The 13,361-nt window shown below is 52.8% G+C and overlaps 5 protein-coding genes across 5 annotated transcripts; 1 reads left to right on the top strand and 4 right to left on the bottom strand.

The window, feature by feature from the left end:
- Positions 1 to 208: 208 nt before the first annotated feature.
- On the bottom strand, positions 209 to 1,401 carry N7498_007090 (NAD(P)-dependent alcohol dehydrogenase; the record flags this gene model as incomplete). Its single annotated transcript, XM_058454152.1, has 3 exons — positions 209 to 499; positions 557 to 1,165; positions 1,225 to 1,401. 3 exons carry the CDS (start codon positions 1,399 to 1,401, stop codon positions 209 to 211), a joined length of 1,077 nt encoding a protein of 358 aa, XP_058306401.1.
- Positions 1,402 to 2,099: 698 nt separating this feature from the next.
- N7498_007089 (putative AP-1 adaptor complex subunit beta) lies at positions 2,100 to 4,645 on the bottom strand (the record flags this gene model as incomplete). The annotated part of the gene is made up of 6 exons (XM_058454151.1): positions 2,100 to 2,538; positions 2,591 to 3,521; positions 3,575 to 4,212; positions 4,270 to 4,401; positions 4,473 to 4,493; positions 4,569 to 4,645. The coding sequence occupies 6 exons, from the start codon at positions 4,643 to 4,645 to the stop codon at positions 2,100 to 2,102; spliced, it is 2,238 nt and encodes a 745-aa protein (XP_058306400.1).
- A 779-nt stretch (positions 4,646 to 5,424) lies between these two features.
- On the bottom strand, positions 5,425 to 6,596 carry N7498_007088 (putative transcriptional regulator; the record flags this gene model as incomplete). The annotated part of the gene is made up of 2 exons (XM_058454150.1): positions 5,425 to 6,270; positions 6,342 to 6,596. The coding sequence occupies 2 exons, from the start codon at positions 6,594 to 6,596 to the stop codon at positions 5,425 to 5,427; spliced, it is 1,101 nt and encodes a 366-aa protein (XP_058306399.1).
- Positions 6,597 to 7,978: 1,382 nt separating this feature from the next.
- Positions 7,979 to 8,721, top strand: N7498_007087 (flavin-linked sulfhydryl oxidase; the record flags this gene model as incomplete). Its single annotated transcript, XM_058454149.1, has 2 exons — positions 7,979 to 8,160; positions 8,220 to 8,721. The coding sequence occupies exons 1-2, from the start codon at positions 8,009 to 8,011 to the stop codon at positions 8,719 to 8,721; spliced, it is 654 nt and encodes a 217-aa protein (XP_058306398.1). The 5' UTR covers positions 7,979 to 8,008.
- A 394-nt stretch (positions 8,722 to 9,115) lies between these two features.
- Positions 9,116 to 13,142, bottom strand: N7498_007086 (coatomer subunit alpha; the record flags this gene model as incomplete). Its single annotated transcript, XM_058454148.1, has 7 exons — positions 9,116 to 9,370; positions 9,425 to 10,512; positions 10,565 to 11,160; positions 11,220 to 12,522; positions 12,582 to 12,901; positions 12,961 to 13,010; positions 13,113 to 13,142. The coding sequence occupies 7 exons, from the start codon at positions 13,140 to 13,142 to the stop codon at positions 9,116 to 9,118; spliced, it is 3,642 nt and encodes a 1,213-aa protein (XP_058306397.1).
- Positions 13,143 to 13,361: the final 219 nt, after the last annotated feature.

Raw genomic sequence — 13,361 nt, 5'->3', positions numbered from 1 at the left:
TCCAATTGACCAAAAACGAGCAGCAAACGACGTGAGACCGGTAGAAAGAAAAGAGGTGAATCATGGCGGGGAGGAGCATCGAACTCCGATCTGTTATGCCGAATCGGGCCTAGCGTCTCCGACAGCGGCGTCACGTGGGCGTCTTTATACTTTTGATTTGCGTTTCTATTTTCGGTCTATATCTCTATGTCTATATTTATGCGGGTATTCACTCGTTCACCAGCACGTAACGGTAGCGTGCCTTGCCATCCTCCAGATCCACAATCGCCTTGTTGGCGTCCTTCATGGGGATCTCCTCAATCCACGGTTGGATACCCTTGTCCGCCACCAGCTGGAACATCTCGCGGATTTCGTTCGGGCTGCCAATAAACGAACTCTCCAGCTTCTGACGGCGCATAAGGTGGCGCACAGGGGCAAAGAGGCCACCTTCTTCGGGAAGACCGACCTGGACCATGGTGCCACCGGTGCGCAGAAGTCCCAAGTAACCGGTCAGCGGCATCTGTACTGCATGTCAGCACTTTAATTCAGTCAGCACTCAACCCGACAGGAATCTCACCTTAATAGATGAAACAGTGCACACGATCAGATCCAGAGAGCGGGAGTACTTGGTCGCCCAGTCCGGCTCGTCATCAGTCGCAATGTAAAGATCCGCACCCATCTTTAGCGAATCCTCAGCCTTGCCACTCTTGCGCGAGATAGCAACGACCTTGTCAGCTCCCATGGCCTTGGCAAAGAGCACGCCGAAGTGGCCGAGACCGCCAACGCCAACGATCCCAACGCGCTTGCCGGGTCCACAGCCATTGTGCTTCAACGGGCTGTACAGAGTGACGCCACCGCAAAGCATAGGCGCCGCTGCCGCCGATGAGATGGTATCGGGGATCTTGACGGCAAAGTGTGCCGGAACACGGTTGTATGTCGCATATCCACCGTACGCCTTGTCGCCGTTCCAGTGGGTGCTGTCGTACGTGGCGGTCATCTTCTTGCTGCAGTACTGCTCCAGGCCCATCGCGCACTCTTCGCAGTCACCCTGACGACCCTGGCAAGAGTCGCTCTGGGCACCAACTCCCACGCGGTCTCCGACCTTGATATTGGTCACCTTGGATCCCACGCGCACGGCAGTGCCCACGATCTCGTGGCCGACGCAGCAGGGGTACATAGTAGAGCCCTGGAAAGAAGTTAGTATATAGATCTCATAAAAAGGTATAGAATAAGTTGATAGCCCACCCAACCACTGTTAAGCACATGTAGATCGGAACCACAAATACCACAGTGCGAGATCTTGATGTCAATGTCGGTCTCTTCCCACGTCTTGGGCTCAAACTCCTGCCAAACCATGTTGCCGGCGCTGGAGCTCGGGTCGAGGCCCATCCAGCCCTCAAACTTGTAGTCAGTCTGTGTCATAGTGTGAAATTCCTTGAGGTTACAGGTCTTTGGTTTCTATCGGCCGGCATGAACGGTCTATTTATACGTGACCCGACAGAGGGTGATCCACCAAGTTGTATGGAACCGGAGTGGAATCCCGAAAAATTGGTAAGCAGCACGGTTCCAGCGGGACAAATTCGTCGGTGTTTGGCATCGGAGTCGTGCTTCACTCGGCAAGTGGGTTTGAATAGCCAAAGATTAATCTCGGCTTCTACCTACTGTGCAAATGAAATGCCGCCGATAGTCCTGGGTTCCGAAGGTTAACCGTAATTGGCTCTATACAGACCGCATATTCGGAACTACAGTACTTCCATTACCGTTAATTCCATTGTGGAGCCGAGGATTTTTGCTTCTCCCCGAGTTTTAACCTACGTAGTACTTTGCCGGCGCTAAGGACTTTATCTCCTTTGGCTCCGTTGTGGCTGACATGCGTCATGTACGCCATGACGTACAAAATATCCTAGTGGATAAGGGACAGTTATAAACGACGGATGTTTTTTTCGTAAAGATGTAGCAAAGCCCTTTTGTAATCCGACAGTGTAGGAATGCAGATAAGAAAGGGGAAAAAATTAAACACGTAAAAGAAGCAAACATTCTATCTCGTTCTGTTCAGACCCTCGCTTGCGAAATACGGGATATAAGAAATACAACCAGCTATACCGCTATACCCCAACTCTCTAGAACAGGTCCATGATATCCTGGTTCGACTTCTTAGGCTGGCTGTCCGCCAGAGGCGCATTGCTCGACAGGTCGAGGCCCGAGAACCCATTCATAAGATCACCGGCAGCTCCACTACCATTCGCGTCGCTAGATGACGGCTGCGCAGGCCCAGAGTCCCCAAACACACCCAGCAAGTCGTCCAGGTTGTTGCTTGCCTGGGGTGCAGGAGAACCGACAGCAGGGGACTGCATCCGAACTGGGGTGCCGGCTAGACCCTCGAGGCCTGACATGCCACCTGATGCCTCTGGATGTGCGGATGCAGGGGCGCCACCGTCGAAATCGATGTCCAGCAAGCTCTCGATGTTGTTTTGCGCAGGCGCCGAGGGCGTGTCGCCGCTGACCGCGGCGGCTGCAGCCGCAGCTAGGGGGTTTTCGCGTGCATTTTGAAGTTGTTCCCTGGGGAAAGGCATTAGCGTAGGCATAAAAAGATTGGTGAGCTGAAACGTACTCGATGGCGGCTCGTTGGACGGCATCGGCACCGAAGCGACCTTGTCCAACAAACTGCTCAGAGGGCTTGTGGTAAATGGAAGAAAGAGTAGACAGTTCCTGGAGGAGCTGATCCAGGAGAGCTGGCGGTAATGAGGAAATGGTGGTGACGATAGGAGGCTTGTCCGAAAGGACAATGTTCTTGGTGGCGTTCGAATCGCTGGTGTTGGACAAGAGACGCCAGTAGATATACGCTCGGTCACGGACATCCGGGTTATCGTTTTCGGCAGTGGCGGCCTGGAGAACTCGCTGGACAAGGCCCTGGGCCTTCTCGGGCCGCTTGAGGAAGAGCTTGACCACCGCTGTGAGGATTTGCAATTGAGTCTGAGAGAATTCTTCGTTGAATCCATCGACGAAACTACCCAGGATATCACCAGCGTTGCTGATCTTCTCGGCATACTCACCCACAATCCAGATCAGAGCCGCTCTGGCATTAGGCTCATCTAGCTCGTCGATGCACTGGCACAGAGTAGGGATGATACCTTCGTAGCCGGGGTACTTTCGGAAGATATCCTTGATAACAACAATAGCCTCCTGGACGACATAGTTGACCTTGGTGTTGATCAAGTCCAGCAGTGTGTTCACGCACTTCTCGCTGGCGCTCTCTATCTTGATAGCAACCTGGCCAATGGCCTTGACGGCACGTCGAACAAAGTCCATATCCACCTCCAGAGCGTATTCCTTCAACTCGGCCAAGAGCTGGTCAACATTGCGGTCGTTTGCTATCCGCACCATAATCTCCAGCTTCTGGAACTTGACATATTGGGGGTCGTTATATTTGCAGAAGAACACTCGAAGTTCTTTGTTGAGGATATCAGGCTGTTTCTGCAGCAAAAGATCGATGTTTCTCAAAGCCACATATTGCACTTCAGGAGCGGAAGATACCAGTGTCACTGTTACTGGTCAGTAAAATGCTTCCACAGGAACAAATACGTTTGGTACATACCAAGAGGAGGGGCCATCTTCTTCAGATAGGTTTTCGCCAGCTCCGGGCCGACAAACTTCATGTGCAAGAAGACAACCTTGACTGCCGCAAGAACCACACTGGGGTTGGCATGTTGGAATTGAGGTGCGACACGCTCACAGATGTGCTCCGACTCCTTCACGTCGGCGGTCCGGTACTCTGCCAAGGTCGAGAGAATGGTCACTCGTCCCCACTCCGTGCACTCATTCAATGCCATAAGCATCTTCCGTAGTGTGTTGGGAGTCACTTGCAAGGCCTGGGTCTCGGGGGCCGTATGGGAAATCTCCGAAAGCGCAGTTACTGAGTTGGCCACCACCATCGGGTTAGGATCACCGATCATCTCCTGCAGCATCTCCAAGAATCCATTCTCAAGACACATAGCCGGGTTCAAATCGAAGAGCTTTGCCACACAGATCGCAGCTGTCTTGCGGACATAAGGCGACTCGTCACGAAGGGTCTTGCGCAGCGGTTCCTCCATATAGTCCACCATCTTCTCCACGCGAATGCAGCCCATAGTTCGAATGGCGAGGGCACGAATCAACGGGTTCGGGTCTTCCGAGTCTTGCACGAACGTATTGACGGCGAGAATGCAAAGATCTGGATGCGATTTGGCGTAATTCCTGGGGAAAGGGACCGATCAGTGTGCGCCTTCGATTCCCAGCTAGAAGAATACCCACATGAGGTACAGGTAGACCAGTTTCTTCTGTTCCAAATCGCCAGTTGCGATGTTCTTGAGCACATCGGGGAAGAGAGCAGAAACATCCTTGCCCAGAGTCATGGCCATGATTGTCTTCTGGATGGACTCTTTCCTATCGGGTTGTCAGCACGTCCATCTCCCTCTACCATCAACTTCGAGTGCGAGTTCGCAGAACCGACGTACCGTTCGTAGGCATACTGGGAACTATTCCAAAAGTCAGCGTCATTCGTCATTCATAATGGCAAAGCCGCCACATGTTTTCAGAGGGGGACCCCATACACAAGGCCAGCTCGCAATTCAAACGTCTCTCCTTTCCGGGGCACAGCGAAGGCGCCTCGGATCTTGTTCATCGCCATGCTGAGGTAAAAGAAGCTTCAGCAACGACAAGGTCGTGCCTCCGCCAATGAAAATCGGGGATGGAGGTGGAAAGTCGGGGTGTTAGGCGACTGCGGGGAATCGAGAGCTGTTACGGTCGCGCGACGTGGTAGGAGGTGGAGGTAGCGGTCGGAGACGGCAGATTCTGACCATTCCCCCCGTCGTAGAGTATAGGAGAGAAAGGAGGGCGAATGGATGAGTGAAGCTGAGAAGGAACAAGACGATGGAGAGAGGGAGAGAAAGGGTGCTTGGGCGATCAAAAGTTGTCCACAAATGGCGGGCTCTGGACCTTCCCGCTCGACCTCCCTTTAATTCCCGTCAGCTTCTCTGCTCTCTCTGACTTCTCGCACTACTCGTCTCCATGGTGGGTTTTGATCGTTTAGTGAGAACTGTGACAGCGCCAAGGCTAATGCATCTTCAGGCCAATCTCCCCAATTTGCGACGCCTCTTCGTCGAGGCCCGAACGGAGGTCGAGGAGAACGAGTACTCCCGCACGGCTGTACGAACGCCCCCAACCGCCCGTGCATGAAATATTCTAACTTTGACGGTAGTTCTACAACCTCGTGCTTTTTATCTCTTCCGTGGCTGTCTTCAGCTTGGCCGCTCAGCGCATGAGCGGGACCAAAGCCGCCAAATGATTGAGTCTACGCTATGAGACACCCTGACAACAAATTACAAACGGTCAGCATCGTTATTGGATGTGATAACATGGAAAATTTCCGGAACTACTGCCAGCTGAACACTCGATGAGCGCTTAAGGTCAATCGCTCTCTTCATCCTGATCCTCATCCTCCAGGAATGCGAGCGCCTGTCGACCTCGAGCAGCTCGAGGCGGCGGAGGTTCATCGCTACCCTCATCTTCGCCAGTCCCCCAATATTTTGCCCCCTGCTGGATCATTTCCAGGTCCTCCTTGAGCTCCCGTTCATCACGGATAGCTTTGGCCTTGTCGAGAGAATACCGGCCCTTCATCCCTGCATCCTCCAGCATCTGCTTAAGATGCTTGATCTTCGCCTTAGGAGTCTCATACGGTTGAAGCTCTCGCCACCACATTTTGCGGATTCCACACTTGACAAGCCACCCCTGTAATTTTTTGATCTCTGCCTGGTCCGGATCCTGATCTTCTTCTTTGCCCTTGCCTTTGGGAGCGGCCTTCTTTTTCTCTTTCTTTCCAGCCGTCTCGGTGCTCTTTGATCTCTTGCGCGCAGGCTTAGGCTCGTCATCCAGGACTACGGACATTTCACTCTCCGAATCATCATTCGTGGGTTCCACAGTCGGCTTGGCAGCATCGGGGTTCTCGTCCGGAACGTCAGAAGCTTCGGACGAGTTTTCTTTGGCAGATTGCGACTTGGGCCCCTTCTTCACGAGTGTCTTTCGCTTCTGGGGCTTTGCGACATCTTCTTCACGTTCGTTGTCCAGTTCGTCCGATGCCTCGTCCTCCGACACTTCCTCTGACACAGGGGTTTGTGTCTTCTGACGTTTCCTTGGCTTGGGGTCGCTTTCACCTTTCGATCGCTTGGGAGCAGCCTTCTTAGGCTGGGGTGGAGATGAAGGTGGTTTTTCGGCAATTTGAGCTTCTTTTTCCTTGGGCCTGCCTTCTTGTTTTTCCTGTACACCCAAATCAGTAAATCAGCGTTGTTCGCGATGTTGGCGCTTCTCATAGAATTGTAGAATCTCACCACTTCATCCTTAATGATCCTATCACTCCTCTCTTTCCAGTCACCTGTATTCTTGAAGAACCCTTCTTCAACGCCCAACTTCTTTTCGGTGGCGACGCGCACGCGCTTCACCGTCAGGTCCTGCATGTTTCCATTAGAGAATATCGCGGCGACTTGATCGCGCAGCCCTTGCTCTAACGCCCTGTCGGACGGAAGGGTAGTGGAGCGCTCATCGGATTCAGACTCCGAGTCTGAGAGTCTATGCCGTGGCGCCATGGCTATATTATAGGATAGTCGAGCTGCGCGTGGATTCGTTCGCAGGGCGCGTAGGTATCGCAGGGCGCGTAGGTATCGCAGGGATTGCGGAGAATTGGGACGTGACACGGGATGCTTGGCGCGTATCTATAGGGTGGGGGCTTTTGCAACGAGCAAAGGATTGGAGACACAAAGCTTTATGCGCACTCGGTCGCGTGGTTGTCGATTGAAGTTGGAGCTGTGACCCTTCACAGAAAGGCTGACAAAGACCGCGATTTGCCCGTTGTCTCAGACAGCTCCAGCTTTACCTCACAACGAATCGATATTGTTTTCCATTGGTTTTAATAAACAAAATAATCCTTCTAATTGTTTCATTCGAGAGTTCTCTCGTTTGCGGGTAATCAGTTAACTATGAAAACTCTCCAACTGCAAGTATATATGTTGACTCTCAGAGCGGCCAAATTCTCATGACGATTATGACGCAAGAGAGCACTAAATTGTACCATATAGATTTGAAGGCGATTTATTTAGATAATAACTACCCACTTAGGACACCTGAACTACCCTATTACCCGTAGGTAGAGACCTCAATAGGACTTTCCAGTTTACACCTACCAGTCTGTACCTATTTAGCCCCCAGGTAGGATGCAGACCTCTGCAGGTGGCTGCAGAAATTCTTCAAGCTTAATCTTATTTCGAAATTGGCTCGTATTTCGCCAGCAACAGTTTAACTCACCAGCGTTGGAATTATGAGCATGATACCTGGTCGATTACCGACCTGTACGAGCTGGACACAGGGCCTGCCTGGCCGCTACCCTAAGCCACAGATCGATCAAATTTCCCAAAGGAAAAGTAGTGTGTGGAGGCTATCTCCAGATTCGATTGTCCTCCGCATCCTGGTGACCCATCTTGCAACCATGGACCCAATCTCTATAACCGGTCTCATTTTAGATACCGGCAAGATCATATCGAGTCTGATCAGTTATGCAAAAGCTGTGCAGAGAGCTCTTTGCATTGAAAATCCTGGAGCACCTTTCTAACGATGTGGCACAAGATGTACCCAAATGGCAGGAGGCAGAATTAACCGATCCCTTCAATCGCGAGATTATGATGAGAGTATTGGCCACGAAGAATGACTTTCTCCAATTTACTCACAGACTTGGAAACGCCAAGGACCAAGTTCAAGCGCCTGAAACAAAAGATACAATGATCGGAAAAAGGAAGCAGCTAAATCATTTATGGAAATAATCCTTGGGCATACTTAAGCACGTTCCAAGTCAAACCGGGGTAGTTAAAGTTGGCCGTTCCTGATCAACGGCGAGCGATCTCCGGATCTCCGACGCCTCCGCACGTATTAGAAATCAACCTAAAGAACTTCTCTCTCTGCGTAACCTCACTCCCAACCCAAGCAACGCTCAAGCCCACAACCAGCAATGGCCGAGGTTCCGCCGGAGCAGATATTTTCCAAAGGGGGTCAACCGTACTCATTCAACCAGACCCCCGCAAGCTCCTCGCGCAAAGAGTCCGACGGCGACACCAAGGCCCCGTTGCCCAAGGGCGTTGTACTCGACAAAGATGGCAAACCGTACGTACCTGAGCACTTGAATGAAATCTACATCGGCGAAAGCTAACGAACCTCTCCAGCTGCCGCACCTGCACCTCCGTCGCAGCCTGGCGCAACCTGACCAAGCAAGCCAAAGCCGACAGCTCAAGCTCCCCTTCCAACACAACAAGCACGACACCCACAACCCCCCTCGCAGCCCCCGCAACCTCCTCCCCAAGCACAATCCCCCCAGATTGCCCACCAGACGTTGAACAACTAGGTCGCTCAACCTGGAGCCTTCTGCACTCGATGGCAGCCACTTACCCGGAAAAGGCAAACACCGAGCACCAGGACAACATGCGTGGGTTCCTGAAGTTCTTCTCCAAGCTGTACCCATGCTGGGTATGCGCGGATGATTTCCAGACGTGGATGGCGCATCCGAGTGGACGGAACCAGCCGAAGCTGGGTGGGAGGAAGGATTTTGGCTGGTGGCTTTGCGAGGCGCATAATGAGGTTAATCGGAAGCTTGGGAAGGAGGAATTTGACTGTCGATTTTGGGAGGAGAGGTGGAGGACTGGGTGGAAAGATGGGCGGTGCGATTGAGAGAACTGTCTCTATGGCTGTATGATTCGGGCTTTGGTGGCTTATTAGATCTCTCCTCTTTGTATAGTATTTTGCATCTGGAGGGCTTGTTTGTATAGACTGTATTTCTATTGTATACAACTACACTGCATTGGATCTTTCGAAAAGGTCTATGGATTGAAATTCAGGATGAAAGTGTAAAACAATTGCATACAAACTAGGACCGCTAACAATTAAAATCTCGGGTACAAAGACATCTAGACAGCGGGAAGAACTGCAGGAGATTTTGAGCTCCCGGAATAAAGCGCCGCCAAACACACAACTTCTTCTGCCAGAAGATGGAAGAAAGAACCCATTTTAGAACTTCATGTCAAGAAAAAGGTGGAGGAAACCGTCAGACTTCGTCATGGGGGAGTTAATATTGGCCAGGAACGAACAGGCGCAGGCCGCTGGCCGGTGCGCCGATCTCGGTGACCTTGGATATCCGGCACACGCTGCCCTTGTATTGCTCGTGGTACTTGGCGCCGGTGAAGGGGTCAGTGACGCAGGGGGAGCCACTGAAGATCGGAGTGTAGGAGGCGGCACAGATGTCGAACTCGGCGAACTGGTCGAACTCGATGTCGATCTGGTCTGATGGGTTGCGCTCGCACTGAGCCTTGATCTTCTTGGCCTTTTATACTAGTTAGCAAAATGAAATCAATGTCTGATAGAAGATATGTCTTACCTGATCTAGAAGCTTGGCGGAGCCGCCGTTGGCTAGCATCCGGTTGGCGAAGCCCAAGGCAGAATTGTAGTTCTTGTTGGCGAAAGCGAACTTCATGGCAGCCATCAAAGCGAGTTGCCGGTGAGCAACCTCCAGCTTAGGAATGGTAAAGTAGGCGGACAGCTCCAGGCTTCGCTTGAGGTTCTCGGGGTCGTCGGTAGACAGAGTCCGGCGCTCGAGCTCAATAGACATAGCGAGGATGTATTCGCGAGCAGTGGAGATGATCTTCTTGGCCTGGTCAACCTCGGCCTCGGAGGAGACCGTGTTGACGAGAAGAGTGTGGAGGATGCCCTTGAAGATCTCCACACCTTCCTCCAGCTTGTTGGCACGCATGGCTGCGTAACCTTCTTGGAGGTCCGCATTGGCGACAGTCTCGAGATCCCGCGGGATAATGGGGAGGACCTTGCGGCTATCTGTCTCCTCGGTGGTTCTTCGAACGTAGTTCACCAAAGGTGGCAAGCCAACGGTGGCGGGAAGGTAGGTCTTCGAAGCCTTGAAGACCTCTAGGAATCGGCTCTTCAGAGGAGCAAATTGCACGGCACCGACCTGGCGGTTCAACAGTTGCATGGCAGTGTCAAATGAACCGGCGGCAACATGGTCGGCCGCCAACGGGGAGTTGCGAGCCCACAGATCGGCCTCTGAGCTACCCGCTCCAGCCTCAGGGCTTTCAACGTTGACAAATTCAACGTCCTCCTCAACATTAACATCATCACCCATATCCCAGCCAGAAGCATCCTCCTCGTCATCGTCCAGGGTATCCTTGGCAAGAACAGCCTCCTGCTCATCGTCCTCAATCTCGAAGCCATCGGCAGCAGCCTCCTCATCGCTAGCACCGACTTCACCAAGCAAGGCCTTCTCGAAGGAAGAGTGACCCGCAGCCTTGATAGGCCAGTTGGACTTGAAGGTCGGAACAATGGGGTGCGGGACCTTGAGAGGTTCCTCGATTGTAGGCAGAGAAATCTGGTCCTCGGTGAGGCCGCAAGCCTCAAGGATGGACTCGGCCTCCTCGGTCATGCCGTTAGATTTGGCAGTGAGATAAGCCAGAGGATCTATGATACGTCAGTCTTGTTGCTGGGTAAATTCAGCTGGGCCATAACATACATTGGTCAACCTCCTTGAACATCTGGATCCGGTCTTCGACGTCCCCACGGTAGATGCCGTTCTGGAAACGAGATGTGAAGTCTCCACGGTGCTCAGCGATCTTGGCCATCCGAGAAAGCTTCTCTTTGTCACCCGTAGCCAGGTAAAGGAAGGAAAGCTTGTCGAAATTCCGCTGCTTCTGGTAGGTCATCTCGACAGTCTGGTGGTTACCATGTGCCAAAGCCTCGGCTCCAAGTCTACTCCAGAAGTTGGGACGGTCCAACTCACGGGCCATGTCGATGGCAACATCAAGGTTGCCGCACTCAAGGGCCAAGTCGAAGCGAGTTTGAGGGTCCTGGACGAACTGCAAGGCAATCTCCGGGTAACCCTTCTTCTGAAGATAGGAGATAATGCTTTGACCAACCAAGCTCGAGGTCTTGATGATCTGCAGCATCTCATCGTAGTTCCGTTTGACCAAGGCAAGCTTGAATCGGTACTCGGTGGGATCGATCTGGAGAATCTGGGGTTGGGCATTGCGATCAAGGCAGTACACGTTGCGTCCCTTGACACGGACAAGGTACACTGTCTGATCAAGGGTGCGGATAATTCCGTTGTCACTGTTGAAAAATTGTTAGCTTTTTTCTTTCATAGTTGGAGCCGAGTGTTTGTAGCATACCCGTTAAGCAGCGAGTACTTGACGTGGTTCAGAGTCGAATAGATCAGAACACCGGCATCATCCCAGGTTGCGCTCTTGATGCGGATAGTCTCATGCAAGGTGCTGACTTGCTCAAGAGTCTTAGTGACGATAGTCACATTGTGCTTGCTAAGCAGAGCACAGTATAGACCGTCGTTGGACCAAACCACATACTTAACGCCGCTAACAGTGACCTCGGCCAGCTGCTTCTTCTGCTGAATGTCGAAGAGAGCGACAGTGGTAGGGGTGATGAACAAGAGGCAACCCGTGCCGCCGAAATAGATGTCCGTTGTGCCGGCCGGGGGCTTGATGGTCTTGGTAGTGGAGTTGCTGAGATCCTTGATATCAACTTGCTGGGAGGCGGGGTTGAAGACAGCGAAACGGTTACGGGCAACGAAGACAGCTGATGTGGCCTGGCCGCGCTTGACATCAGTGGGCTCGACCGCTCCAGTTGCATCGCGGGGAAGGTGAATCAACTCGTACGTGCCGCTATCGGTCGGCGAAGTGACAAGGATAGCACGCTCAGCCGGGTTATAGGAAACGGTGCGTGGGGGCACCCAAGGGGAGCCAAGCTTACGCAAGGAAAGCATCGGGGGCGACTCCACGCCCTTGACGAAGTCGTAAGACTTGACATGCTTTTCCTTGGTGATGTAGAATAGCTGGTTCTGGTAGACGGCGGAGGCCGGGCGCTCACGCTCCAACTTAAATACCATCACACCAGTATCGTGACCCGCCGCAAACAAGTTCATCTTGGGGTGGGCAGCAATGACCCAGAATCGGTCGAGGTCGCGTTTGAAGGATTGCACCGAGGTGCGCTTGTTGAGGTCCCACACACGAATCGTCTTGTCTTCACCGACCGAGAGAATTAGATCCTGGTGAGGGTGGAACAAACAGGCGGAAGCGTTCTGGAAATGCCCACGGCAAGTATCAACCTCCCAAGCCTTGGTGTCGCTCATCCTCCAGAGCTTCACAAGTCGGTCATCGCCCGCCGACACGATCAAGGGCAACGTCGGGTGGAACGAGACCCAGTTCACGCCGCGGTCATGGCCTTCCAACACGAACTTCACAATGGCATCGGTGTTTCCAAACATATCGGCCTGGTTGGGGTTGGCTCGCGCCATCTGGTCTTCGAAGGAAATCGAGGTTGGGGCGGAGTGCTTCTTTCGCAGACCGGAGATGTCCCAGATGCGGACGGACTGGTCCAGAGAGGCGGAGGCGATGAGGTCCTCGGTGGGGTGGAATTGAGCGCACATAACGTAGTGGTTGTGGCCGGTCATGGTACAGACTAGAAGAGGCCAATCGTCAGTAGCGAGCACACGTAACTACAGCTCCAGCGTCACTTACTCAATGAGCGGTTCTGCCAGTTCCAGATTCGAATGGTCTGGTCGTCGGACGCAGACAAGATCCATGGAAGCTCAGGATGGAAGAACACCGTGCGCACATAATCCAAGTGGCCGTTCAATGTGAAAAGGCACCTCCGAGTCTGGTAGTTCCAGACCTTGATCTTGTAGTCATCGCCTCCGGACACAAACAGGGGTTGGGTAGGGTGGAAATCGATGCCTCGGACCGGACCATCGTGTTCTTCGAATCGGTCAATAAGTGTTCCCATGCGGTAGTCCCATAGCTGGATGGTGGAGGAGTGAAGGGAGACGAGAATCCATGGCCTGTTTTCGGGTCAGTGCCGATGCTTCAGCATGTAAATATCCCCGCGGGACGGACTGACCGTTTGGGGTGGAATGCGATTCCCTTGGCTCTGGAGGATTTGGATTCAAACTGTGCGAGGGAAGTGGGTCAGCTAGCTCAATTGACCGAGATCAAGCGAAAAGACGGGGTAGAGATGGGACAAGAAGCGTTCGCGGCGATCGAGGGGCGTACCTTGGTGAGCATGTTTGGAGAGGACTGCATCTTGACGAGTTGGCCGGAGCCGCACTGGACAGTAGCAAGCTCCGCACGCGAGAAATGAAGAGATCACAGAAACAGCCACCGCATCCACCAGGGAAAAGAGAGGTAGAAGCCGCAGTCGTGGATGCCTGTGCTGTAGCGGTAGCAAGACGTAGACGTAGCAAGGTAAACTAAACGTGGACTCTATTTAGCGAACCGCGGCAGCCAATCATGCCGGAGGCG

The sequence above is a fragment of the Penicillium cinerascens genome (genome assembly GCF_028974065.1).
Source record: "Penicillium cinerascens strain IBT 15544 chromosome Unknown contig_9_segment0_segment0, whole genome shotgun sequence".
Taxonomy (NCBI): domain Eukaryota; kingdom Fungi; phylum Ascomycota; class Eurotiomycetes; order Eurotiales; family Aspergillaceae; genus Penicillium; species Penicillium cinerascens.
The sequence above is the reverse complement of the archived record's forward strand: the minus strand, read 5'-3'. Positions and strand labels throughout refer to the sequence as shown.